The sequence below is a fragment of the Oryzias latipes genome, chromosome 23, assembly GCF_053564925.1.
Source record: "Oryzias latipes strain Hd-rR chromosome 23, Olatipes_Hd-rR_3.1".
In the NCBI taxonomy this organism is placed as follows: Eukaryota; Metazoa; Chordata; class Actinopteri; order Beloniformes; family Adrianichthyidae; genus Oryzias; species Oryzias latipes.
In genome coordinates this window covers 6,481,837-6,507,293 of record NC_136259.1, presented here as the reverse complement: position 1 = coordinate 6,507,293, position 25,457 = coordinate 6,481,837, and the positions used below count along the sequence as shown (strand labels likewise).

At 39.0% G+C, this 25,457-nt stretch overlaps 2 protein-coding genes across 4 annotated transcripts in view; one reads left to right on the top strand and one right to left on the bottom strand.

Annotated features, from left to right (window-relative positions):
* The window catches only part of gpr85 (G protein-coupled receptor 85), a 167,620-nt gene that overhangs the window by 63,427 nt on the left and 78,736 nt on the right, over positions 1 to 25,457 (bottom strand). The gene's annotated exons all lie outside the window — the stretch shown is intronic.
* tmem168a (transmembrane protein 168a) lies at positions 1,023 to 23,596 on the top strand. 2 transcript variants are annotated; one of them, XM_023952443.2, is made up of 6 exons: positions 1,023 to 1,161; positions 1,911 to 2,859; positions 3,638 to 3,913; positions 10,631 to 10,773; positions 15,176 to 15,453; positions 22,033 to 23,596. In XM_023952443.2, exons 2-6 carry the CDS (start codon positions 2,023 to 2,025, stop codon positions 22,581 to 22,583), a joined length of 2,085 nt encoding a protein of 694 aa, XP_023808211.1. In that variant the 5' UTR covers positions 1,023 to 1,161; positions 1,911 to 2,022; the 3' UTR covers positions 22,584 to 23,596. The 2 variants fall into 2 exon arrangements, with proteins under 2 accessions (XP_023808211.1, XP_078797633.1); XM_078941507.1 differs by having other exon boundaries at positions 1,147 to 1,499.

Here is a 25,457-nt window from a genome sequence, read left to right as displayed (position 1 = left end):
AACAAAAAATGATGCCAGGCGTCCAGCTCTGACAAAATGACACAAGGACAAAGAAAACAGAAGGAGATTTATTGATGAAAAGCACAGATTTTATTCATATTTCAAGGTTTTGTTTATGTTTTGCAACATTTTCCTCGTTTGAATGTGTCTAATTTTGACAGGATATATTTCTATGGAAAGAAATATTTTGGTATATTTAAATTTAAGTTCATTTTCTTTACATATAAAATGACATAAGAGTAAAGTGATGACAAAAAATGTTTTTCTTAATGTGTACTTTTCTTCTAACTTGTATAATCTTGACAAGACATATTTTTATGGAAAGATAAATATAAGTTATTTAAGGTTAAGGTTAAATTGTTCTGGAATACTATTTCATGTCTATATTTATATGTATATTTGTGTAAAAAAAGTTATTTATTGAAATGTTTAGTTTTAGTGTGTTCAATAAAAGTTTATCCTGTTCGGTTTTGGATTTTTTTTATTTGAAATGGTTTATTTCAAGCAATTAAGTAGAAATAATACACAACAGCAATATAATCATCAGTTATACATTCATACAGTAACTAATCAAACTTAGGATAATTAGACATATTAATAAATATTGCTTGAAAGGGAGTGGAAGGAAGCCCTTTGGCCCTTTGAGCAATCGAGTTTGACACCCCTAGGTTATATAGATGGTATATAAAAGTAAATTTAAAGTATACAGCTTTTCTTTTAGCATAAACTAAATATACTTGTTGTATACTTGTTGTATGTTTATTTGTTTTATTTTCAAGCTCATTGTTGTGCTACTATTTTGACTTATAATCAAAATTGCCAAGATTAAATAAAGCCTTATATCATTTTTTTTATCAAAAAAGAATATATATATATATATATATATATATATATATATATATATATATATATATATATATATATATATATATATATATATATATATATATATATATATATATATATATATATATATATATAGTGTCTCGTGTTCCTTAACTAACAATTCACATTTACGTACATAGTGATCTTTAAAAACCAATTTAACTGCTTTACATTTTCTTTTGCATTGAACACGCAAAAGCGAGAGCAGGACTGTTTTGACCCTCACGGGATGCTATAAATCGAATGCGGAAGTGTACTAGAGGACTTCAACAACATGTAAGCAATATTTAATAGATATATCGTGTTTAAGGTTGTATTGCGACTGTTTCTACTCTAAAAACTGCTATAATTTTATTCTTTTTTTACTCTTACTTCATAAAAACTGTTTTTTAAACTTGATAGTTCGGGGGTAAGTTAGCAAACTTGGTTGGTTAGAATGCCACATCGGCGCTTTGACAGTTAACGTCACTCCAACCGGAGAAAAATCAGCCTTTTGTGCTGAACTTTTGGTTTTAAAAAAAAGTGCAGAAATCCGATTTTTATCTGTGATTCTTTCCGGCTTTAAATAAATCGGACAAACGACAAATAACACGAAGAAATCATACAAAAAAAAGGTAGATTTGCGACAAAAAACTTTTCCCCTCTCTACTTTACTACAAAAGCCTTAAGTAACTCTACCTATGTCAGTCTCATGATTCTGCAGCAAACGTAGTGTCAATAAGTGTTTGGCAGAAACAAAACAAAAAAGAGAACACTAAGTTTTTAACCCTTGTGCTATCCTAGGCACTTTAACATTGGGAGGTGGGTCATCTAGACCCACTAGACAGTGCTCTGAACCTTTTTCTTCAATGATTTGTGATCTTCACTGATGTCCATGAAATCTTTCCACCTTTATCCACCTTTGTCATGGTAGGGAGAACACGTCAATGTAAGGGTGGGGTCATCTAAGATAGCACAAGGGTTATCCTGACTAAACGCTGTTTTTATTTTTGAAAACCTATGTTTTCAACCCCATTTCCCCACAGGGGTTGACTATGAAGAAATCCTGTCCTCCAGCTGATTGACAGGATGACAGGAAGTTGGTGAGCGCTCCCAAGGCTTAATCTGTGTTTGGAAAAGGTGGATTTCAAGTCAGCCATGGATCGGGAGGAGGAGGAAGAAGATCTGACGGTAAAAAGGAGCCAGAGGGAGACGGATGTGTTTACATCCGTGTGTTGCCTGGGCTGCCTGTCCCGCGTCAACCTCCTGGTGGCGGTGTGCGTGGGCATGTACGTCCGCTGGGAGGTGACCGACGAGCCCACGATCCTGGTCATCTTCATCCTCGGCCTGTTTGTGCTGGGCATCGCCAGCATCCTCCACTACTACTTTGCCATGGAGAAGGCCAGCCTCAGCTTGTTCCACTTGTGGTTCGGCTTCCTGCTGGGACTCCTGTGCTTCCTCAACAGCCCCACATTGAGCTCCAACGTCAAGGAACTGGTGGCCAACTATCTCCTCGTAGCCAGTGCCGCCATGAAGGCGGTGTGGGCCGTAACCGAGCGCATCTGCGGCACTTTCTACCACAAACCCACCTTGCTGACGACAGTGGAGTGGCTGGAGCTCCTGGGGTTTGCCATCGCCAGTACCACCCTGCTTCTTCACAAGTCGGTGGCCATAATAGGCCTGGTTGTGGCTCTGGGGGCTCTAATAGTAGACTTGAGGATGAAATCCCTCCTATCTTTGCTCAATTTGATTGCCTTTACCTTGATGACCTCGCTTGTGTTTTTTCCCGCTTTGGGCATTCCGGCGAACCCGTTTGCCTTAAGCTGCTTCTTGAGCCGGCTGCTGTGTGAGCCCGTGTTGGATCTGTACTTCAACGGGCTGGGGCCGGCCGATCGCTGGATGCCGGTGTTTTCGCTGGGGAGAGTGTGGAGGAGGCTGTCCCTGCTCCCTCTGTGCCTGACCGAGCTGGCCTTCTTCGTCTTTGCTGCCTTGAAGGTACCAAATGTTCTCTGAAAACGAGGGGCCTGCAACTTTCAACACATAAAGAGCAACTCTGATGAAAATGGTGTTTTTAACATCTTCTTGCTGCATTTTTCTGATGATGGAGGACATAAATCACTGTCATATATCATTGCAACTACAGCATTTTTTTGTTAATTAAGTGTATAATAAAACACCGGACAGAGACTTTTGGCAAATACAAATGTTTAAGTCATTACAACAATCTGAATTGCACATACATTAAATATAGAACACGTATATTAGTGACGGCATAATAAAATAATAATACAAAGTAAACAGTAACTAGTGCAACATTTAAAAAAAAGCTACAATAACATAACAAAAATGGAACAAAAAAATAGCATCACAAACATATATATTTTAAAATAAAGGCAGTAATAAAATAACAACATCACTAGCCAAAAAAAAAAACAAAAGTTAACAAAAGCAACACTGTAATAAAGTTAAGTTTAAGGTTTTAAGTCCCATTCGTTGTTACGCACTTAGGTATGTGAACCATTTCGTGGTTTAAATACAAAAATTTAAAGAACACAAGAAAAAATCCTGGTGTTGTGTGCAAATATTTGGCTCTGTAAGGAATCTCTCCGCTGCCCAATGAAGCAGGGAAGGGAGGGGCAAAAGGTGCGAGCAGCAGCTGGTGGTGCAGCTTCAGGTTGCAGACCCCCCCCCCTTCCGTCTTAAAAGATGAAAAGTCGTCGATGGGTATTTTAAAAATAAAAGCCTCTGTTGTTTTCCCATTTCCACTTCACAGCTCGGGCGCTTGGAGCTGTGGTATCTGGTCATTCCGGGCTTCTGCATCTTTGGCCTTTTCTGGGCCATCTGCCACGTCATTTTGCTGATAACCGTTTGGGGCTTCCACACCAAGCTGAGCGAGTGCCAGAAGGCTTGGCGGGCCCACCGCGCCAGGAGCCAAAGTCTGGAGCAAGTCATGGCGTCCCGAGGCATCCGGCACTTCTGCCTGATCTCTGAGCGCCTGGTGTTCTTCAGCCTCCTGTCTACGGTCATCCTGGGGGGCGTGTCCTGGCAGGTAAGAGTCTGCGTTCCTGCTTTTCTTTTTCTTTTATTTGCGGTGACACTTTTTGAAAAAAAAAAAACTTTATTAATATTTCACAGAAAAAGCAAAACGAGAGAAAAAAAGTCACAATGTAGCTGCTACGCCTCCACTGAGCACTATTGTGCAGGCGACAAAAAATGTAAAGAACAAAAAATCAAAGCTGCGAGCTTCATTGTACTTCACCCTCGCCCCACCCCACCCCACCCCCACCCACCCACCACCTTCAGCGAAATAAAGTCAACATTTTACACTTCACCGTCATTCTGCTTCTGAATCGACACGGGCGGCGGCGCGCAGTCCGGAGCTCGCCACTAAAGCGGATGCACTCCCACTCTCGTCAAATGAATGTAATTACCTTAATATCCCCCCTCCCCATCTACTCGCATGAAGAGCAGCAATAACTCACTTAAGATTATTAGAGGCTTGCCTCGCGAGAGTCGGGCCGGAGTCTTCATTTATTTCTCACGCTTTCTAGAGTCAGGATGCAAACTGGGCTGAGAAGGAAGGCAGCATGTTTTTGGGTATCTGATGAATAAACCCACAAATGTTTCAGGAAGTCTTATTTTTGGGCTAATATTATTATTGAGGGTTATTGGTTGGTCCCAGCCAAGCCCTAAAAATATATACCTTTAGAACACCTATTGAAATTTAAGTTACAATGTTTAAGCTAATTTACAAAAGCAATGCAAATTTTCGGGTATGTTTCTAGCATTGACTGACCCCTCCCCCTTTGCCTCCGAGAGCCTCCATCGACTGTCCAAGTGCTTTGGGATGTGGGAGGGGTCAACAGGTGCCCCTGGTGCTAGTCATTAACGCCCACTGGTTCCATGAAGTTCCATAGACGTCTTTAGAGAAATGATTTAATTATTACTCATTAATTTTTAGGTGTGTGCGGAAAAATCGATTCGGCGATATATCCCGATATTTCATTTGGCGATACTTGTATCGATTTTAAAATGCTGTCAGGACGATCTTTCTTTAACTATTTATGAGCGACTCTTGTTTTCCACTTAAACCCCAGACCACTAGTTGGCAGCAGCACCCACTGAGCAGCTCTACGCCACACAAAACTACAAGATTTCAGCGAGAAGCAGCTTGTTTTATTGTTATTTTATTGTTTTATTGTTATGCACTACTCAGTTTTTACTTGGGATGGGAACCGAACTGAAACTCTGTGCAACGCTGCTGCCAGTATCATATAAAAAAGCAGATTGTGGTGCTTTGTAGCGGCTCGGATAAGAACGATGTGAAGCGCTGCAGTATCGTATCGTGAAACCTGTATCAGGGTACATATCGTTTTGCCAGACTCTTGCCAATACACTCCCCTAGTAGTTATATTTGTCAGAACAACAAATTTAGCTCTACTTCATGTTTTTAACTTGTTCTTGCTCCTTTTTTCCTAGTTTTTTCCTTAGCGCCAGTTTTTAAAGTTGTAAACTGACCGATCAGATGCCTCTGTAAAACTATTTGGTCCTTTGATTCTCATATAGTTGGTAGTTCTTAAGATTACTATTAGTCGGGTGAAGGTAGTTTCTTTTGTTCGAATATTTTGAAGGAAGGAATGAAACCAAACAAACAAACTAGCATAAATGAAGTTTTGGGGGTTTGGGTTCCATTCCAGTAAAGTTTGCTAACCTTATATAAGGTCTTCCATCAATTAATTATACTTCCTATCACCAGTTCTTAAGACCTACAAAAAAAATCCGATTTCATTAATATTTTATCTTGAAAGTGAGGCTTCAGACTTCAAGACTCTTTTGTACCTGTTTAAAAAAAATCCTTGAAGTGATGAAGGAGCAGAGCATTGATTTCATAAGACCGACAAAAGTGTTCCCTCTAATTTTTGGAAGTCAGCTTTTGATTGCATTACCATTTAGTGAAGAGACCCCCCTGAAAAAAAGACACGGCTTAACGTTTCAGTTTATTGTAAAGGAAATGTTACCTTTATTGTCAGAAGTTGATGGTAAATCTAGATTTTTTTTCTCCTTTTTTTGTGTGGTTTTCTGTAGAAACTAATATAGTGACGCATGATAGTGCTCTTTTCAGGTCATGTGTTTAAAGGCAGTGTCCCAAAGCTACTAAGTACATTTTGTTCATATTGTGCGGATGAAAATTATTCATACGTAAATCTAAGTGGAAATAAAAGGGAGAAGTTGTGATCTTTATGTGAAATTTTCACAGATGCATCACGAATAAACCATGTTAAACCTCAAAAGTAAGAATAAACCACATAAAGAACACGTAAATCAATGTAGAACATGTAATGTGTGTTTTAGTGCGGTTTATATGCAATTCATTAGTGATTCGTGGGTCAATTTCACAATTTAACGTGATATGTGCGCCGTAAACGCAGAATAAAAGTTATATATAAGTGGTACATACGTGAAGCGGCGTGGAAAGCCACAAATTCCAGCACATGTGTGAGATTTACTTGGTAGTAAGCTACCTCAAATACACGTAAACTGCATGATTCTCAAGCGACCTGAAAACTTTGAACAGCTCAAAACCAAATTCACATAAAGACCCGTCGGCCAAAAACCTCGACGGACATCTGCGGACATTGGCGAATGACGGAGCGCAAGAAACGCAGAATTATCACTGTGAAGAATAGTTAGAAACTGCCTTTAACTTTTATTACACTAATGGTTAAACTTAATTCACTGAGCATGTATTGTCATCTCAAAATTATATTACATTTGAAGAAAGCACAGCCAAACTATTGTTCTAACAGTTTCTTCCCATACTCCCTCTTTTCTGTGCATGTTTTCTGCTGAGCAGGCCTCAGACTTATCTTCACTTTAGCCTTGGAGCTTCTCTCCAGCAGTAACCTGTGGGCGTGATTTTCACACGAGGTCCATCGGACGATCTTCTGAATATGCAAATGCAGGGTTTTTATACCAAAGCCCATCCCTGAGCTCGTTGGTTCGGACTTTGAATGTACCATGTTCATCTGTCTGTCCCCTTCGTGTTTGTGCGAAGTAAAACCTCCACAAAAGCTAAGTAACTGTCTCTGAGTCCTTATTCATTATTTCTGTGTGTAAGAAACTGACGGGGTAACGAACCTAAAAATATTCCTATTTTACAGTCCTTTCTAGAAAATCCAGTTTCTTCACAATCACGAAAGACCGAAAGTTCGTACGTGGAAAATACGCAAATGTACGTAGTGGCTCTGTGACTTAGCTTTAAGATCTAGTGTGTCATATTGTTCAAAAAACTTAGAAAATGGCTTCAAAATATAGCAACTCGTGAAAATTATAGCAGGATAAATTCTATTACGTTCAATTGTTTTCGTTACCACCACTGTACTGTTTATCTATGTTGTATACATGTCCTTTTTGTGTCCATTGGATGGGTGATTATCTGCACACGAGTAAAGCTGCTCTCAAGGACATGCTTTAGTATTTATTTATTTATCAGGTCACTGTGACATTGGAAGCACCATGACAATCATCAAGGGATCAGCCAGTTGTGCCTCTGTTCTACGTTTATTGAAGGCGATCTCTTCACTGTTTGTTTTGATAAAGAATTAGACCAAAATACAATATAAAATGCATAAAATGAAACATCACTTTTTCACTTCAAATGTGTCAGGTTGGGAGGGCTGGTAGGCATGAAGGACCCAAAATGCAGAGACGGGAGGCACACGGTTCCAGGGCAAGGGGTTTATTAAACTAACAAAAAGTGCTGCAGAGCAGGGAAACGAAACTAAACGTACTGTGGCCCAAACATGAAAAGATGCCAGAAGACGGTCAGGGAAGAGACGGTAATGGACCAGCACAAGAGGACGGCAGAGACAAGACGTAAATACAAAACAGGACTGACAAGACACAGGTGAACATGATCAGGAGAGATTGGGACCGGGGAAGTAAAACTCGAAAGCATGACAAAACAGGAAACTTTCCAAAATAAGACAGGAAACAGAACTCAAACATGAGAGAAACAAATGGGAGAGCAACAACCAATACAAAGAAACCCAAACCATGACGAACGCATCTGTTTCAATTAACAAAAACTGGTTTTAGAAGTTGAAATAGCTTTTCTTTTTAAAGAGATTTTTCAAATTTTGCAAAAGCTCTTTTAAAAAAAAAGGCCATGAAGTGATTTATTTATGACTATACTTACAAAATACACCATAAAAAAGGATTTTTGGTTTCAGAGTGAAGGTGTAAAAATTATACGCGCATTTTAACTAAACTAAAAAAATAAATTGAACAAATAAAATTATTGCTAAAGAGTTATTAAATATGTTGCATTGTTAGAACATCATTATTACTCGTACCCAAACAGAGATATTGGTCTATTAAAGAGATAATAACATTTTAGTTTGAAAAGAGGGTGGGTCTGTTGTTTCTTTTTCCCGTTTTGCTGGATTTGTTACCAAATTGTTTCGATTCATTGTTTTTTTCTTTTTTACACACATTTAAAAGACTTCAATTTTTTCCAAAGAAGTTGTAAAATCCCCCCCAAAATGTCTCTTATTTGACACAGAATTTAAAACAATTTTGTTTTTCTGCATTTCTTGCCAAATTGTTTTCGATTAAGTTTTGTTTTATCAGTTTTGCATCATATGCTAAAGACTTAATACTTTCCAAATCAGTTGTAAAATCTAAAAAAAAAAAGTCTCGTATTTCATACGAAAAATAAAGTAAAAACAAAATCCAAACGGTTCAAAACAAAAATCGTTTTAGAATTCTTTATAGAATTTAAAAAGAACTACCGGTACAACAATCTATTCATCCATCCATCTTCTTTAAAAAGTTAAGACGAACGTGTTACTAGTTTTTACTTTGTAAAGAAGCTTTAGACGTAAAAATTAGGGCTGGATGTCACCAATAATTTCGAGAATCGATTCAATCCGATTCAATTCACCAGAGCTTGGATTGATTTGATACATGAGTCTTTCTATCCACTCAATTCAATTCAATTTTGAATTTACACAGTTTACACAGTTAGACATATTTGTATAGAAATACATTAATAATCTCTTTATGTTTGGAAGATATTCATATTAATCGTATACAGGTCACATACTGTTAATATTATGAGTAAAATAATAAACCAATAAAATGTAACTGTATAAGTTACTGTAACTGTATAGTATACAGCTCCAAGAACAGGGAATCAAACCAAGAATCTCTTTAAGTGAATCTTAACCCACATTCATAAAAAGAAAAAAATCTCTACAGTTCATCTGAAGGAGAAGTTCATTACGTTCTTCAGGCCTTTCCCACTGGGGAGAAATTTTCATCCATCATCCGTTAATACATTTTTTAATAACTCCCTCCCACACATCTGCAGATGCGATGATTGTCGGCTCTGCAACTTTCATATACAAATCTACAAATCCACCGAGATTAATCACCTACAACCGAGAAAATCCCTCCGTATTAAAGCAGCTGCTACGTTTCACTCAAGCCCTTCTGGTCCGGCCTTAAAAAATAAAAAAAAATCTCCACAAATCTGTTGTGTCATTTAATCCTGACAGTAGAAATCCAATAATTACATGATGTTACTTCATCTTGATTTGGGGCATAAGTAATGAACTGTGACTACCCTATTTAGGGAGAACTAACTGGTGCTTAGTGAAGAGGGAAACACTTTGGAATAAACTCAGCACCAGTTCCTATAACAGGGATTTTGACCAGGGCTTGTGTGATTTTTAGTTACTGCATTGATTTTCTGTAGTGCATGTTACCCTCTGGTTAATCTCTTACGACATGGCCTGCATGGTTAGCATGGCATGTTTTATTTTGCGGTTCATGAACAGGGTGGTGAGATGAACCCTCCCGTCTGAGGGCGTCTGATGAAGAAGAAGTTCAACTCCGAGCCATGCAGAAAGATGAAGGATCTCTAGAAGATTTGAGACTTTAAAAGCCTTAGTCTCATGCACCTGCATGGGGGTTGATCTGTGTAGGTGTTGCCAGTTTTTGGGTTGTCCGGCCGTTTGAGGGTCATAGAGAGGAGTAGCTGCATCTCAGGAGGAACGGAGGTGTGTTTTGCCAAGTCACAGCCATATTTTGTGCGTTGCACATGTAAAAAAATTGGTCATATGTGAATATACTTGGAAAAAGTGTGAAAAGTTGTGGTCTTGTGTGAAATTATCACAGATGTATCACAAATGAACCACGTTAAAACCACAGAAGGAGAAATAAACCAAGCAAAGAACACGTAAATCAACGTAGAACATGAACCGTGCGTGATTACTGTGCTGTTTATTTTCAATTCATTAGTTATTCGTGCATCAATTACGTAATTTGAACATATGTGCAACGTATACGAGATATAAAAGTTATAGATCGGTGGTACTTGTTTGAAAAGTCCATTATACATAAGTGGAACGATCATGGCTAGACACAAAATCTTTTATGCATCTTGCAAAAATCAGTCGCAATTGTGCAAGATTTATGCAATACTTGCGTAGAAACTACGTAAAATATGCGTAAACTGCGTAATATTTAACCGACTAAAATATTTTTTAACAGCTCAAATCTGATTTTATGTGAAGACCCATCAGCTGAACACCTCAACGGACATCGGCGCACATCGACAAATGTCTAACGCAAGAAACACTTATGAGTTAATTAAATCATAAAAGACCAAAATTGTATTTGTGGAAAATGCGCAAAATGTACGTAGTGGCTGTGCGACACAGCCTTAAGGACTTTTAGACATGTTTTTCTTTTTTTGCAGGCTTCCAACGGTCTCTTCCTCAGTGCTCTGCTTATTGTGCTGCCGCTGGAGTCTCTGGCTCACAGTTTGTTCCACGAACTGGGCCGCTGCCTCGGAGGAACTTGTGTCGGCTACGCTCTGGTCATACCTACCTCTTACTCCAGGTACAGGTGGTGCTATTTCTTTTTTTGTTTTTTTTTAGTATGTTCTACCTTTTTGACTGGTACTTCTTTATGTACAACAGTAGGCCTGCACAATATACCGCAAATTTATCGTTATCGCAATATCCAGCTCTGCAATATGCATATCGCAAAAGACGGCGAATATCGCAATAAATCGCAAACCCAAAATGTGTTAAAACAATCTTCTAGCAGCTTGAAGCATTTAACGAATCAAATAAATCCCTTTATGCTTTGACCAATCAGATGGACGCCTTCCCATTGTTGACCAATCAGATGGAGGCCTATTATGTTAGATGTTTGTCCCCCATGTCGATGAGGGTCAATTGGAGTATAATTTTTAAACTGTTGCAATGAAATGGGAATGATGTTTTTGTTTATTTTTCTATTTGTTTATTTGCCGCAAATTTATCGTTATCGCAATATTGATCACTAATATCGCATATCGCAAGTTTTCCTCATATCGTGCAGCCTTATACAACAGTATTATGTAGACTTTGTTGTTCTAACATCATGGCCCAAAAAAACACTATTTATATTATTTAATGAACAGCATGTGTGTGATTTTACCTGTTAATTTGTATTGGGATTATCTGAAAGTTCTGTAGTTGCGGTCGTGTTAGTCAGTGGACCTCTTCAGAGTGAGTTTTTACCCAAATAAGGAGGGTGGGTGGGACAAATAAGTGGTTGTAGACATCAGTAGACTGGTTCTATAATGTTTTAGGTCATTGAAAAGACTCTGTTCAACAACAAAGGAAAGTTAAAGGGGGTCTCGCGCGTTGACTATGGACAGCGGGGCACGGTGGGATCAAAGTGATGCAAAGGTTCTGATAAAACGTAGTTGTTTTCGGGTTGAAATCCATACTCTAGTGGTAATCTTAGGAACTGCAACTTGTGGTACTTGCCGGTTTGTTTCAAACCTGAAAATAGAAGGTTGGAACGTGACCAGTTAGGTTGCTCTTCAGCAGGGAAATTAAGCAAGTCATTGAAAAGGCCAACCCTGGTTGGAGTGTACTTTTTCTTAAAAAACAATCTAAAAATCTAGCCAGAATACATTTTTCATAAATATAAAACCCATCTTCACAGGTATAAAGTTATTGTAACCAGACTTTGTGTTTTTTTTAGGGGAATTGAAGGATTCACTTAATTTTGCGTAGCTAGCCATAAAGTGGTGGGTTGGTCACTTGAGTTACTTTTGCTTTCAAAGTAGCTTCAAACAGGAAGTCAAAATGTTTCCAGTCGGGCTTGATTGTCGTGCCTCTGATCATGTTGGAAGAGATGGTGTCATTATATTGTCTGAATGGTGATGGTCTCTTTTTATTACAGTCGATTATAACACGTTTTTATTTCTTATCGCAGGTCACTTTTAAAGAAATCTGACATTTTTTGTTGTTTGGGAATGGTCAAGAATTGAAATGATTTTCCTCCTCACTGTTCTGTGTTGAGCCTTCCAGCTGGTTGCTGGTTCAGCTTTCAGAAGGCATGACATTCCTACTAGTGTTTAACTCTCCAGGTGGTTTTGGATTCAAGTCCACGTCCCGCTGAAGTTGCGGACACTCTGTATGCAAGACTGTGTCTGCAGGTTCCTTTGGGAGGACTTGAGTGCATGATGGGAATGCAGTAATGTATAATCAGCTGATGATGGCCAAAGATCATGTTTTCACAATCAAGACATCCCTTCTGGGAGATGAGAGAAACTGGGGACTCTGTTGAGACTAAAAGTAGAGCCAGAAAGAATAATAAAAAAAAACAGCCAATACAGAGTGAGAGATGAACTTGTTAATATTGAGAAAAGATGGAGTTGGAGGTAAGTAGGGACAGACGGGGGTGTTTTAGAAAAAAATGAGGGAGTGGTGGAGCTCTGTGAGAGCTGTGGTAAAGGACTGAATTTTTTCTTTCTTTCTTTTTGAGATGAAAGGGAGTGTGTCACAGAGAGAGATGTGGGGAGAATCTCAAGCTGCAAGCAGTGGCTCCCATCGGCACCATGCGATCTGAGAAGATTAAACGGCTTTAGGGGAATAGTAAGACTGTCAGGTCCAGCATCGTTTTTTTCTGACCAAGTGCATCTCACAGCGCAGACTCTGCAGATTTTGTTGATGCCACTTCATGGGAAGAATTTTGTGTTAATAAGGCAGCTGTGGGGCAGAGGTAGAGCGGCCCCCCTTTGAATAAAACATCACAGGTTTGATTCCCGCCTCACTTGCTGTATGTTATCTCAGCTGCCCAGTCAGGGGGGAGTTTATTTAACTACATGCTGTCTGGCATGTCTTTTTTCTTTAGGGAGAAATAAAAATAGGTGTAAAGGAGAATAAAAAGAGGTATCTGCATTTTAGCATTCAAGAATTTGACTTTTTGACATATTGTAAATCTTCGATAGTTTACGGGAGCAACATGAAGCACCAATGTGTTACGCTGTATAAATATTAACTGTTGCATAATAGTGCAAACTCGATTTTCTCTGTGAAAAAATTCAGCTGATTTACTTGAACATTTTAGTGCTTTAAAGTGTAATAAATAATAACGCGCTCTTTGAACAACCGTAACTTTTGGACACTATTTTAAAAATAATTCCAGTAGGGACCGACGTTTGCAACTTAGCTTTATGTCAATATGCAACACATTACTAGCTTAATAACGGCACACAGCCGCTTTTCATCTCATCAGAATACAGTGTTCCCCCGCATATTCGGGTTTCACGATTCACGGTTTCACGTACCCACACATTTTTTTTTTCAGTCACATGACTCCTCCGGTTCATCACAAAAGCTCAGACAACCCAAGACGGTCGTATGAAACTTTTTCCAAGGAGGGGAGCGGAGATAAAGATCACGCCGGCCCGTCTGCTTCTCCGCCGGCTGCTAAAGAATATTTCACAGCGAGCAACATCTGGCTCCAACACCTCCCGAACTTTGTGCCCCTGCATAAAGAAAAGGCATCAGCTAACTCAGAAGTGCCCATGATACGCTTAGGAAGATTAATGCAGAATTATCATTCGGATGAACAAATGATGGATGAAACCGGCCACTTCTGGAAGAAGATGCGCTCTCCCACCTAAGTGGTGAAGGAGGAAGTACGGGCTCCTGGCTTTGAGGCACAGAGTGACTCTCCTAATGTGCCTTATAAAGTACACTACTGTAATTGCTCAATAATCTCCGTATTCACGGGTGTCTCTGGTCCTTAACCCCTGCAAATACGGGGGGAATGCTGTTCGCACTTTTATACACTTCACTGCTACTCAGAATCTGCTGGAATCATGTTAATTGCATAAACAATTGAGGAGTTATGGTAGTCGAAAGAATGTCAACACTGGAGCTAAAGCTTTGGTGTTTTAAGGGCTAAAGTTAATTTAGGCACTATGGTTATAGGAGAGGAGGAACAAATTACTTATGCACAAGATCTGAATCAAAGGTACTTGAACCTTTGATCGTGTATTTCTTTACTAATAAGAACTGACTTTCATCTATCTTAACCACAGACCTTTTTCAGTTGAAATCTTCATCGTCTCAATAGGTAGTTTTAAAACATTTCCTGCATAATAAGTCTTTGTGTGAATTCACATTCTTGAATTTGTCACATTTGAATGAAGAAACAGCCTCGGCTGTATCCCTAAACTAAAGCAAATGTGACCAAAAAAAATTCTGTACAGTAAATAATATTTTTTCATCGTCTTGGAAACTCTGCAAAGTTAATTATTGGTGCTTATAAAGATGTTTGTGTTGCAAAAAATGTAGATTTTTAACATCATGATATAGCCTTCTGAGACATAAAAAACACAACAGGATATAATTCAAGGTTATCTCTTATCCAAATAACTCGGTTAACAATAGTGCATCTAAACCAGAACAAAAAATCAATATGGCTGCATGGAACTGTGAATGGTCTTGACTTATATTTGTACCTCATCATCTGTTTATTTAGATGCTGAAGCCAAAAATCCCATTTTTCCTACATGTTTTTTTCTCTCTCTCTAATAAATAACATCAGGATTCCTGCCTCAGTTCTTGTTATTCTCTGATCCTTTACACCTTTTTTTTTGTCACCGCCTTTCATTTAGATTCTGCTGTCACTCCTGACGTTGATATCCTTTTTCTTTTTTTTTTAGAATATCATTCTCCCCTTTCTTCCTCCTTCTGTCTCCTCATCTTTTATCTTCTCGTACCCTTCTTTTTCTTTTCTTTTTTTCTATCTTTATCGTGTGGGTGACGGCTCCTCCACCCTTCAATCTATCATCGTCCCTCAAACCAAAAGCGGAATAACATAAAAGAACCTCCAAGCCATTCATCTTTCACTTGTTTTCCGGTCCTAATATCTCTTCTATCCCTGCCTACAACAAGCCAACTAATCTATATTATTATATTGACTGTTTATTATCTGTCTTTTTGACCAGTTCTGGGGGCCAGCCATCGCCTTTACCCCCCCAATACGTGCAGGAAATGAATCTCCGCTCTACGGGAATGCTCAACAACGTCCAGCGACTCTTCTCGCACCACATGATCCAGACTTTTGGCTGCGACTACTCGACCAGTGGCGTTACTCTGGAGTCGGTGCAAAACAAGCTGCGCACTTTCCTAGAGCTTCGGACAGCGGACGGACCGCGGCACGACACCTATCTGATTTTCTACAGCGGACACACAAACAAAAACTCTGGAGCCTGGGCTCTAGCAGGTGAGAGTGAAACACCACAACCCCTTTGTGTTAAAAGTCAGCCTACACCGTGTAATCTATTGTTTTTTCACTCAAAAGATTTGCTAATTTTCTAAAGTATGGCGTTTTTTGGAATATGAATTGATATCATAAGTTGCAGTGGCTAAAAAAATACACAATAAAGACGAAAAAATTATATGTAAGTTGCACTTTAAGAAGACATTAAACAAAATTCGGGAACAAGATTGAACATTTCATTTTGAAACGTGTATCATAATAACAAAATAGATGACAATAGACTGAATATTTGCCCACTTTGCTAACATAACTGTATTTACATTAATAAAAACTAAGAGGATTCTATGTATGTACATACTATGTATAAATGTTAAGATAACCATAGTATAAAGTACATGCTAACAAGTATACTACGCTTTTTATATTACTTTATATCACTAAATGCATCAAATTCTTCATCCTTTGTGTCACTTTTGAATAATTCTGCCAGACTGAGCGACTGTTCTTCTTCTGCGTTGCTCTCAGTATGAAATACTGCTTTTTATTTTAAACAAATATCACGTTTAAGTCTCAATCCCAGCCAAACTATGCAAAAAACTGCGACTTATACTCAGAAGAATAGACAAAAACCACAATATTTTGTGACTGCCAGTTTCTCTTTTAATTAAACCTTTTTGCTAACTGATCGTCTATGAAGTAATAGTCGGCAGTGGGGTAAATAATTACTTTTTAGATACAGGTGTACCTTCAAGCCATCCTAATATCAAGAGGGCCCACAAATGTGTGTAATTGTATCTAAAACAATTTTTAAAAAATCAAACGGGGGTCTCAGTTATCATGGGATTCAGTTAATGGAATAAAACTGCGAATTAAAGTAAAAAAAAAAATGAATGAGAACAGTAAAAATGAAGTAATTTAACACTTCAGACGAGATGCGACCCCCAAGACTTACAGTATAATGGTAGCTTCCAGTAGAAAATAGTGACTGTTTTTAGTCTTAACCCCAAAAACAAACTGTCAAGGACGGAGTGGATGAGTGATGATTTAAGGTTGTTTTGATGTTACGGGTCAAAGGTTGGTGCAGTCATGGTGTCAATCATGAGCTCCTCTAAAGAAGTCAGATTTGAGGTCGTTTCTCTCACTGCAATAAGATGACACATGAAACCAGAGTTTTTCTGAAGGATATAAACTGCTATTTTTTTATATTTTTATATGTATATATACATATTTTAACCTGTGAAGAACCTTGTGTCATTGTGCAGAACAAAACTTAAAAACAAAAAAACAACAACCAGTGAAGAATGCTTCATTTCACGATCAACAAAACGCAAATGTACACAGAACTGAAAAAAGTCTCTGTTGGAGTTTAGATCTAAGTTATCCAAATGTTGATCTTACTTTGTCGGCATCAGATATTAGTTGTTTAAATATATTTGCAGTCATCACATCGAACGCGAGCGAGTTGTGCGTTAAATTTGCTTCTGCCGCTTCCTTTTTGGCTGTTTGCCGATAGTATCAGAAAGTTGCGTCCAGCAAAGTTAACCTTTTTGTCGGGGGCTCATTGCTACGTTACTGAAGGCATGGTGCATGAATAGCTTGGGTGAGGGATAGCATGTCTGGGTTTACGCGATCATTCAGAGAGGCTTCTGAGTTCTGATGAGATCGATAACCCTTTCAGGGGGAATTCCATCTCTCTGTGGTCCAGTTAACATCTTCCCGTCCGACATAATTCCATATACCAAAATATTTAGAATAAAGGTTGTCTTCCTTTTGTTTCAAAACAAATTTAAACAAAGGTCGTAAAGCTTGCGACAAGCACAAAATATAGCAATAAGCTTTTTTTTTCCATGTTAATCATAGTTTTTATGCATTGTTAACGTCAACTTGTCACCACCAAAACCAAGTTCCTGATTGGCTGATGGAAATAATTGCCAAAGTTCAGTTGTTTAGTCTTCCAACGTATGACATTTTGGTCTTTTGTGACGCATGCGTGTTACACGTTCGTCGATGTGCGCAAATGTCCTTCGAGGGTTTCGGCCGATAGGTCTTTACATGAATTCAGTTTTGAGCTGTTCAGAATTTTTGGTCTGTTGAGAAATTACGCAGTTTTTACATAGAACATACACAATTATTACATAAATCTTACGCAGTTGTGCATTATTTTTGCGAGATGCATCCGCAAATTTGTAGCTTTCCATGACCGTTCCACGTATGTCTAATAGACTTTTCCCCCCTATATGCCACCGATGTATAACTTTTATATCGCGTTAAACATATCACACATCACGTTAAAATTCCGCAACTGATGCACGAATGTTGTGCCAGGTTCGGCTTCTACTTTGATTTACGTGTCTTTTGAGTTGTTTATTCTTACTTCTTCTGTGGTTTTAACGTGGTTCATTTGTGATACATGTGTGTAGATTTCACGTAAAGACCTCAACTTTTCTGACTTTTTCCACGTATATTCGCATATGACCAATTTTTATCCGTGCAATATGTGCAAAACGTACGCAGTGGCTGTGTGACAAAGCCTTTAAATTGACAAAACATTAAAACCGGCTACCCCTGACACGCAAATTGTATTTGGTGTGAACTCAGTATTAGGACATTCTTTGAGGCTTTGCACACCAAGGCACTTAGATCGCTAATATTGACATTTGAAAACAAGCCATTAAGTCAATGTTAAACAGCCTTTTCTTCTGTGGCATCTCTTGTAAAGCATAAAGTCTTTAGCAGTTTCCTTTTCATTGTGGCTCATGCCAAGCTCTTTTCAGGAGGTGATACAGGAGAAGAAGGTATCAAATGTCAAACATGTCTAGCAATTGCACTACACCAAACCAATCCAGTTCAAGCCAAGCAAGGCAGTTATAATGCTCAAGGCGCTACAAACAATACATTTAAAGGATTGAGGGCGGGTAGGACCTCTGATAAGTCTGCAACGATGCTTTCCACTTAAGAAAAGACAATCACAGTAGGTTATAACCATGTCAGCTTCAGTTTCTCTGCATGGAGATTGCTTTCTGTAACACAGAAGAAGAAAAAAAATCCCTCCTGAAACATAATTACCTTCCTGAGAAAGCGGGTAGCTTTCAGGCTTTGGATAATTGTGCATGTTTTGGAGAAAGTGAGATTGTTTTGGCAGAAATCCAGATTGGACGTGATTTCAGGTTAGGTATTTAGACCATTGACTGTGAAAGCAATGGACAGCTCAAGCCCTCCCTTCTCGTTTTCCCACGAGAAGTCACTTTGACTATGACTCAGAGTGACTCAGACCAATGACCGTCATTTCTTGGATATAAATGACCGGCATCGCTTCTCATTTTTCGTATAATTTTACGAAGCAGTAGTTTATTTTCATTAACAGACATTCAGTCCAAAGCTTTAGTTTGTTTCTTTTTTGTGAGGGTTGCTTTGGGAGCAAAGAAGGTGGATTGGCTACAGAACTCCTTAACCCGTGTGCTATCTTAGATGACCTCACCCTTACATTGACGTGTTCTCCCTACCATGACAAAGGTGGATAAAGGTGGAAAGATTTCATGGAATCCATGGACACCAGTGAGGTTCACAAATCATTGAAGAAAAAAGGTTCAGAGCACTGTCTAGTGGGTCTAGATGACCCAACTCCCAATGTTAAAGTGCCTAGCAGGGCTCCAGACTGCGAGCAATTGGTCGCATTTTGCGACCAAAATTTGAGAGTGTGCGACTGACTTTTACATCCAGTCGCACATGTGCGACCAGTAAATTTGCCTCCCCCACCCTTCGTATTTTTTTATACATTAAACGTGGAAGGGGCACGTCAATGATCAATGAAGTAATCAATGAGACGCGAGCGCACACGCACGCAGGCAGACACACACACTCGCGGACATACTCATGAAACGCGAGCACGTACACTCTCGCGTGATACCTGTCTGTGAGGCGGCCACTGCGTGTGAGAAGAATAGGGAAAGCCACTGAGTGGCTAAAATGCGTGTAGGGGGAGGGGCCTAGAGATAATCGAGTGCACGTAAACATCTGTGGGAAGGAAACGGAGATGATATTTTGCGGCCCCCGCCTTAATATGAAGGTTTAATGTTACTGCAGCCCGCCAGTTTGTATGAATGACACTTTTTCATTGTCGTGCGCGGAGCTGACCAACCAATCACAGTGGGGTAAATGACTCTTGGGGGGCGTGACAATGACAGGGTTTGAAAGCAGGACACCTGACAGCCCCCTCCCTCCCCGGACCACATTAAGGAGTTCCTTACTTTCCTTTAGAACGTATTTATTCGCTCGTAATACATGCAGTCCGTGCTGAACTTTTCTCTGGGCCGCACAGAACCGGAGGAAGGTTTAGGTTTTGGTTACGGTTACGGCGGAGCATCAAACGGTTATGCACGGCCGTTACGGCAGCACACCGCTCCCGTCCCGCGGGAGTCTGGTCAGCTGAGGAGAATAAATGTCCCACACGTACATGCGTGACAGCTAACGGGGCTTGAACTTTAAACCCGCTCGAGCAAAAACAACATTAGTTTTAGACTCACTGAAAATACGTGGGGAAAATGCAACGATAGACGTGTTTGAGATGAACCGGCACCTCGCCTGGATCGTTGGGGAGGCCAGGCCGGGGGGGGCTGTGAGATGAAAGCGAATCTGCAGCAAGACTGAAGGAGAACAGGAAGTTGGAGTTGTCCTTAACATTCAATTTAGTTTTAATATTCTTCTCCCCCTTAGTATGATCTGTGTTATTATATATGTTATGATTATTTTAATTTTTTGTGATGTATGTAGCCTTTTTTAATGAATTGGTACTTTAAATTATTTTAATTAATCCCTCCACTACAAAAACCATCAGGACACATGTCCCATAATGCATTGTTTTGTAGTCTGTAGGGCAGCTTTCAGTCAGTTCAGTTTCCAGCTGTGTTCGGGTAGGTTTGCCCCTTGCTCCCACCCCTTTCTCGCGATATTTTTGTGATGATTGACAGTTGATGTTGGAGCAAAAACAAAAATATATGTCACACACCAGGTGATCTGCACAGCGTTGAGTTCACCTGGGTGATCTCAAACACGGTTATTGTGCATCTTGGTTGCACCTATTTGGTGTCACAAAGATAAATTTCCATCCGTTTTCTTTACTTTTTGTACTGTCATGACAGCGATGCTTTTGTCAGTTTACCTTCTTGTTGCATCTTCAAAAGTGCAGAATAAAATGTGACACTGAATTTGAAACAGCACATTGTAATTTCTGCATCTATTATTAAAGTATTTATTAGTAATACAGTGGAAATTAGTAGATTTGGTTAGCATGTTGATTTACGGTATGCGCCCCTAAATATTCTGGTTGTGCCCCTAAAATTTTCAGTTAGGGGCCACTGTGCTCCTAGTGAAAAAAGTTAGTCTGGAGCCCTGCCTAGGATAGCACAAGGGTTACATGAGGAAGTATTTTCATTGGCCAAGAGTCTGCTGAGAAAACATCTAGGTTGAGAATGGCATTTGTGTGTTTTCCAACTTCTAAAATAAAAGTACAGGATGAAGAACAAGTTCAATCTGTTGGAAGGATCATGGTGATGTATGGTAGCCTTAGTGATTAAACTGTGATTTTTCCCAGAAAATAACATTTGTATCAATTAAGCGAATCGTCTATCATGAATAAACTCATGTGCAGTGGGATTGGTGCAGACGATTACCATGGCTTTTCTCAAGATTTGTCTCCAAAAGTAAAGAAATGCATCGACAGAAGGCAAAAGCTCCGTATTCTGTTGTATCGCAATGTCAGTGTTGCTTAACAATACAATGACAACAATTAACAAAATTACCAAAATTGCATAAAACGATAAATAATTTGATAAGGGGGAAATTACATGAAAACATTACAGAAATCAGAGTTGTTTATAAGCCAGGGAAAAGAAAGCTCTATATATCCAATAGTAGACTATTCCATGACTTTAGCATAGTAATATAATAAACTCCTTTAATGGAAGTTTTTTTGAGTCATAATTCACAGTAACATGCAATTCTCAATTTACAATTTAAAATGCAATTCAGGCCTGGAATACAAAAATATATTTTGCAATTTAGCATTCAATATAAAAATTTACAATTCAATATGACAATGAAACAAAAATTTAAATAAAAACAAATCAATTGCATTGTAAATTGAAAAAATTGTTTCTGATGTCATAATTTAAATGACAATGCATTTTACAATTTCACAATTCAATGACCTTTCGTTTTAAAAATGTTTTGCAATGTACTATAAAATATTAACAAATGAGATTTTAACACATGATTTGCCTTAAATTAATGTTAAAGTAACTTAAAATCTATTGCATTGTAATAAACCATATTGTTTTTGAGTCAAAATGCAAATGAATTTGCAGAGCAGCGTAATGAATTACATAAATCACGCATGTAACACGAAAGATAGAAATTTCAAATGTGGGAAATGGGCAACATGTATGTAGTGACTGTGTGACACAGCCGTTAGATGTCATCGGCCAAAAAGGTTAAAGCTTGATTGGACGGAGATTAAATTGTTTTTGTTTTTTTTAAATGAAACTTTGACCTTTTCTTCCTTCCCGTCTTCCCGTCCCTCTCCAGAAGGTCAGGCTTTCCACCTGGCCCAGTTAATCGAAATCTGGAAGGAGAAGAACGCCGACCATTGCTCCCGACTCATCATCGTCTTGGACACGGAAAACTCCCTTCCGTGGGTTAAGGAAGTCCGCAGGATGGAGGGCGTCTACGTGGCGGTGCAGGGGGCTGAGTTTCCCCACTCCAGGGTCGACCCGGAGGCCGGAGACGCCCCCTTGCTTGGCGACTTCACTGCCGAATGGGTGGAGTTCAACTGCAACTCGACCGGCGACACCCAGTGGTCGGAGAAGGGAAGAACAGTGGTGGCCTCGTACGGCGTGTCCAAACGATGGAGCGATTACTCCCTTCACCTTCCGACCGGAAGTGACGTCGCCAAGCATTGGAAGACCCATTTCCCGAAGGCCACATACCCTTTGGTGCACCTGTCAAACTGGTGCTGCGGCCTCAACCTGTTCTTGGTGTGCAGTGTGTGCCTGCGCTGCTTCAGGAGGTGTAAGCTCGCCTGGTTTCCTCCAGCGGTATTGGATATCGGGCAGGGCATTAAGCTGGTGCAGTCATAGACGATGAAACCAAAATGTTACGTGTTTGTTACCGGGTACAAGAAGATTCTGAGAAAAAGGTCCTATTTTTTTGTTTTTGTTTCTTTTACTTTTATTTTCACAGATTTTACATTGTTTTTACATTAATAAGTCATCATAATTTAAAATAATTGTTTTGTTTTGTTTATAAAGGGATCTAGGACGTGGAAAGAGGGTCGCACAACTCTTAAGTTACTGAGAAAAAGCAATAAATAATCAAAACCTAAGATATAACATATTTTAGTATTGAGTTTCAAAATTCCTTGGTATTTGCACTTTTTTTTTTAGCCTTTAATAAAACTAGTTGATGAAAAAATGTGTGTTTCGACTGATTACAAAAGTCTAACTTTTCAGCTAAAACATGCAGAAATGTCGCATCTTAGAGGTGGGCGCTTCCATTTTCTCCACTTTTTGGTGTAGACTGTGAAGATGCTTCAGACGTTTTTGGGCTTCAGGACTTTGTTTAGTACAACTGAAGCACAATCAAGCCTAAAAAAAAATCTATTTTACAGAGTAAAGAAAACAAAGGCATTCCTGGGAACAACATGTGAGTAGATTCAGTTTTAATGTTTTCCAAGAAAAGGTAAATATTACAAATGTTTTTGCCTTTTGTACTGCTCATATAAGGCATTTGACCTTTGAACCATAATGCCTTTATTTCTATGTTTTCTTGCTCCTTGCCTCTTGGCGCCATCACCTTTAGTTCTTTCTTGTCTTCTTTCTGCAACATGAATTCAGATTTGGAAAGGTCTTCATCGCAGCTAACCTTTTATTTTATTTTTTAGAAAAACTGATATTACTGACCAAATCCACATTCTGTGTCATCTTGTTCATTTAAGCTAAGAAAGTCATTTTGGTTTGCAGAAAAGTCAGTTCTTCTTAGCTGCATTTTGATGCTGCATTGTAAGAAGCCTTTTCACCAAAGTATTTTTATAGGTATATACATTTGTATGTGCCCAAATAATCCTTTAATTAATAAAGTTACAAAACAACAATGTGTTTTGCATTCCAGAATATTCTTTTAAAGCAGGCGTGTCCAAAGTCCGGCCAGTGGGCTCCGGAAATAAAATTGATCATAGGCGGCCTCCAGCACTTTCTAAGAACTGTGTGTACAATTTCTTGATTATAATTGGGTAAATGATGTTAAAAACTGTGCCTACTTGACCTTTAGAGCCTTAAGGGCCGAACGAAACGAAAACTTTTTTTTGGTTCTATGATCAAATCTACAATTCCTTTAAATAAAATACCTATTTGTGTTATTTTCTGTTCACAAAATTTAATCTAATAGTAAATGATATATATTTTATATGAACAAAGATTAAAAGTTGACGGGGGAAAAAATCCAGAATTTTTAATTCTGGTCCTCAATATGAAAATCATAGTTATTTTGGTTCAAATGTCTTTAAATGTATTTTTGCCCTAGATAAAAAAAAAAAAAAAAGTATCCAATTGCAAAGAAAAATGTCATCACAAACTTCATTTGCAGCTTATTATTATTGAAGCATGTAGACCCAAAGGTTGAGTCTTGGATATTATCCCCTCACTAATGCTACAGTCCAAAATACAACTGCCACCGCGTGATGGCGAGGCATCAGACACCCCCGATTCTTTGTAAATCCTTATAGGCGTGGTCATGAATGTAGACGTCAGCCAGGAGTGGGTGACGCCGGTGAGAAATCGGGCTTTGATTGGGCGATTTTTGTCTCAGAACGGCGGCCGTCCGTATCAAGTGTACCAAGCATATGTAAAAAGCAGGCCACGCTGCACCACTGGCCATTGCCAACTCAGATTGTGAGCTCGCATTATATTAGTGTTAATTTACAGAATTTTAGACAATATGCCTCCCAAAAAAAAGGCAAAGCCCTAGAAAGCCTAGGTCCAAGCGGTCCAGCCACAGCAGGAGTCTTCATCGGATGAAGGGCATCAATGGGGCATCAATGCCGTCTCCCCATTAATATGCAGGACCCACGGTGGACGGGATCGAAGGCAGCCTGAAATCAGCCGATCATCAGATGATTTACTCACTGGACATCTATCGCACGCCTCCAAAAGTGTCGGGATGGCCACTGACCCATGTCAAAAAATTGTCCGGTTGTTGTAAAATTCGAACTTTTTCTTAAAACTATAGCGGCCGCCGTGCTGCGTCGTAAAATGTGACTGCCGCCTCCCGAAAACAAATGCCAGCGGTAGCCACCTGTTGATACTTGACTGTAGTCTGAATTTGGCCCCCTTTGCAAAAAGCTTAGACACCCTTGGGTTAAAGCTTCACTGTAAAAGAAGAAGCCAGTTTTATGGAGTCTCTAGCGTTTTAATTTCAAAGTTTCAATTTTAACTTATTGTTTTTAAAGTTAACCCTAATTTTATATAGGGGTGGGGCTTTGAGCCGGAAAATGGTGACAGAATTCCCGCTACACAACAGTGAGTGTTGTTGCCACCGTCCATCTCATCCCTCCTCTGATGTGGCAAAATCTTTTTTTTTTCCACTCAAGTTTGTAGTGTTTTCTATCATTTAAAATTTTTATTTCAAATATTCCTTTTTAAAAATTTTTTACATTTCTTTTAAGTTTACAATCTGTTACTTTTCAGTTTAAACTGTTTTCACTTTTTTGGGGGGTTTTCCATTCACTTTAAATTCCCACTCCGATCATCTTTTGATCTGTTGTGAAATCATTACCAATGGTCTTTTGATTAGGATGATACAGTTTTTAGCCAAAATCCAAAGACCTGTGTTGTTTTCTTGGACATTATTTCTGCAGAGCAACAGTAGTTCCAATATAAAATCGCCTCTGAGTTGCGGAGGGGACCGATGACACGGAGCAACCCCGACCCGCCTTTTCCCTCAAAGTTGCTGAAAGC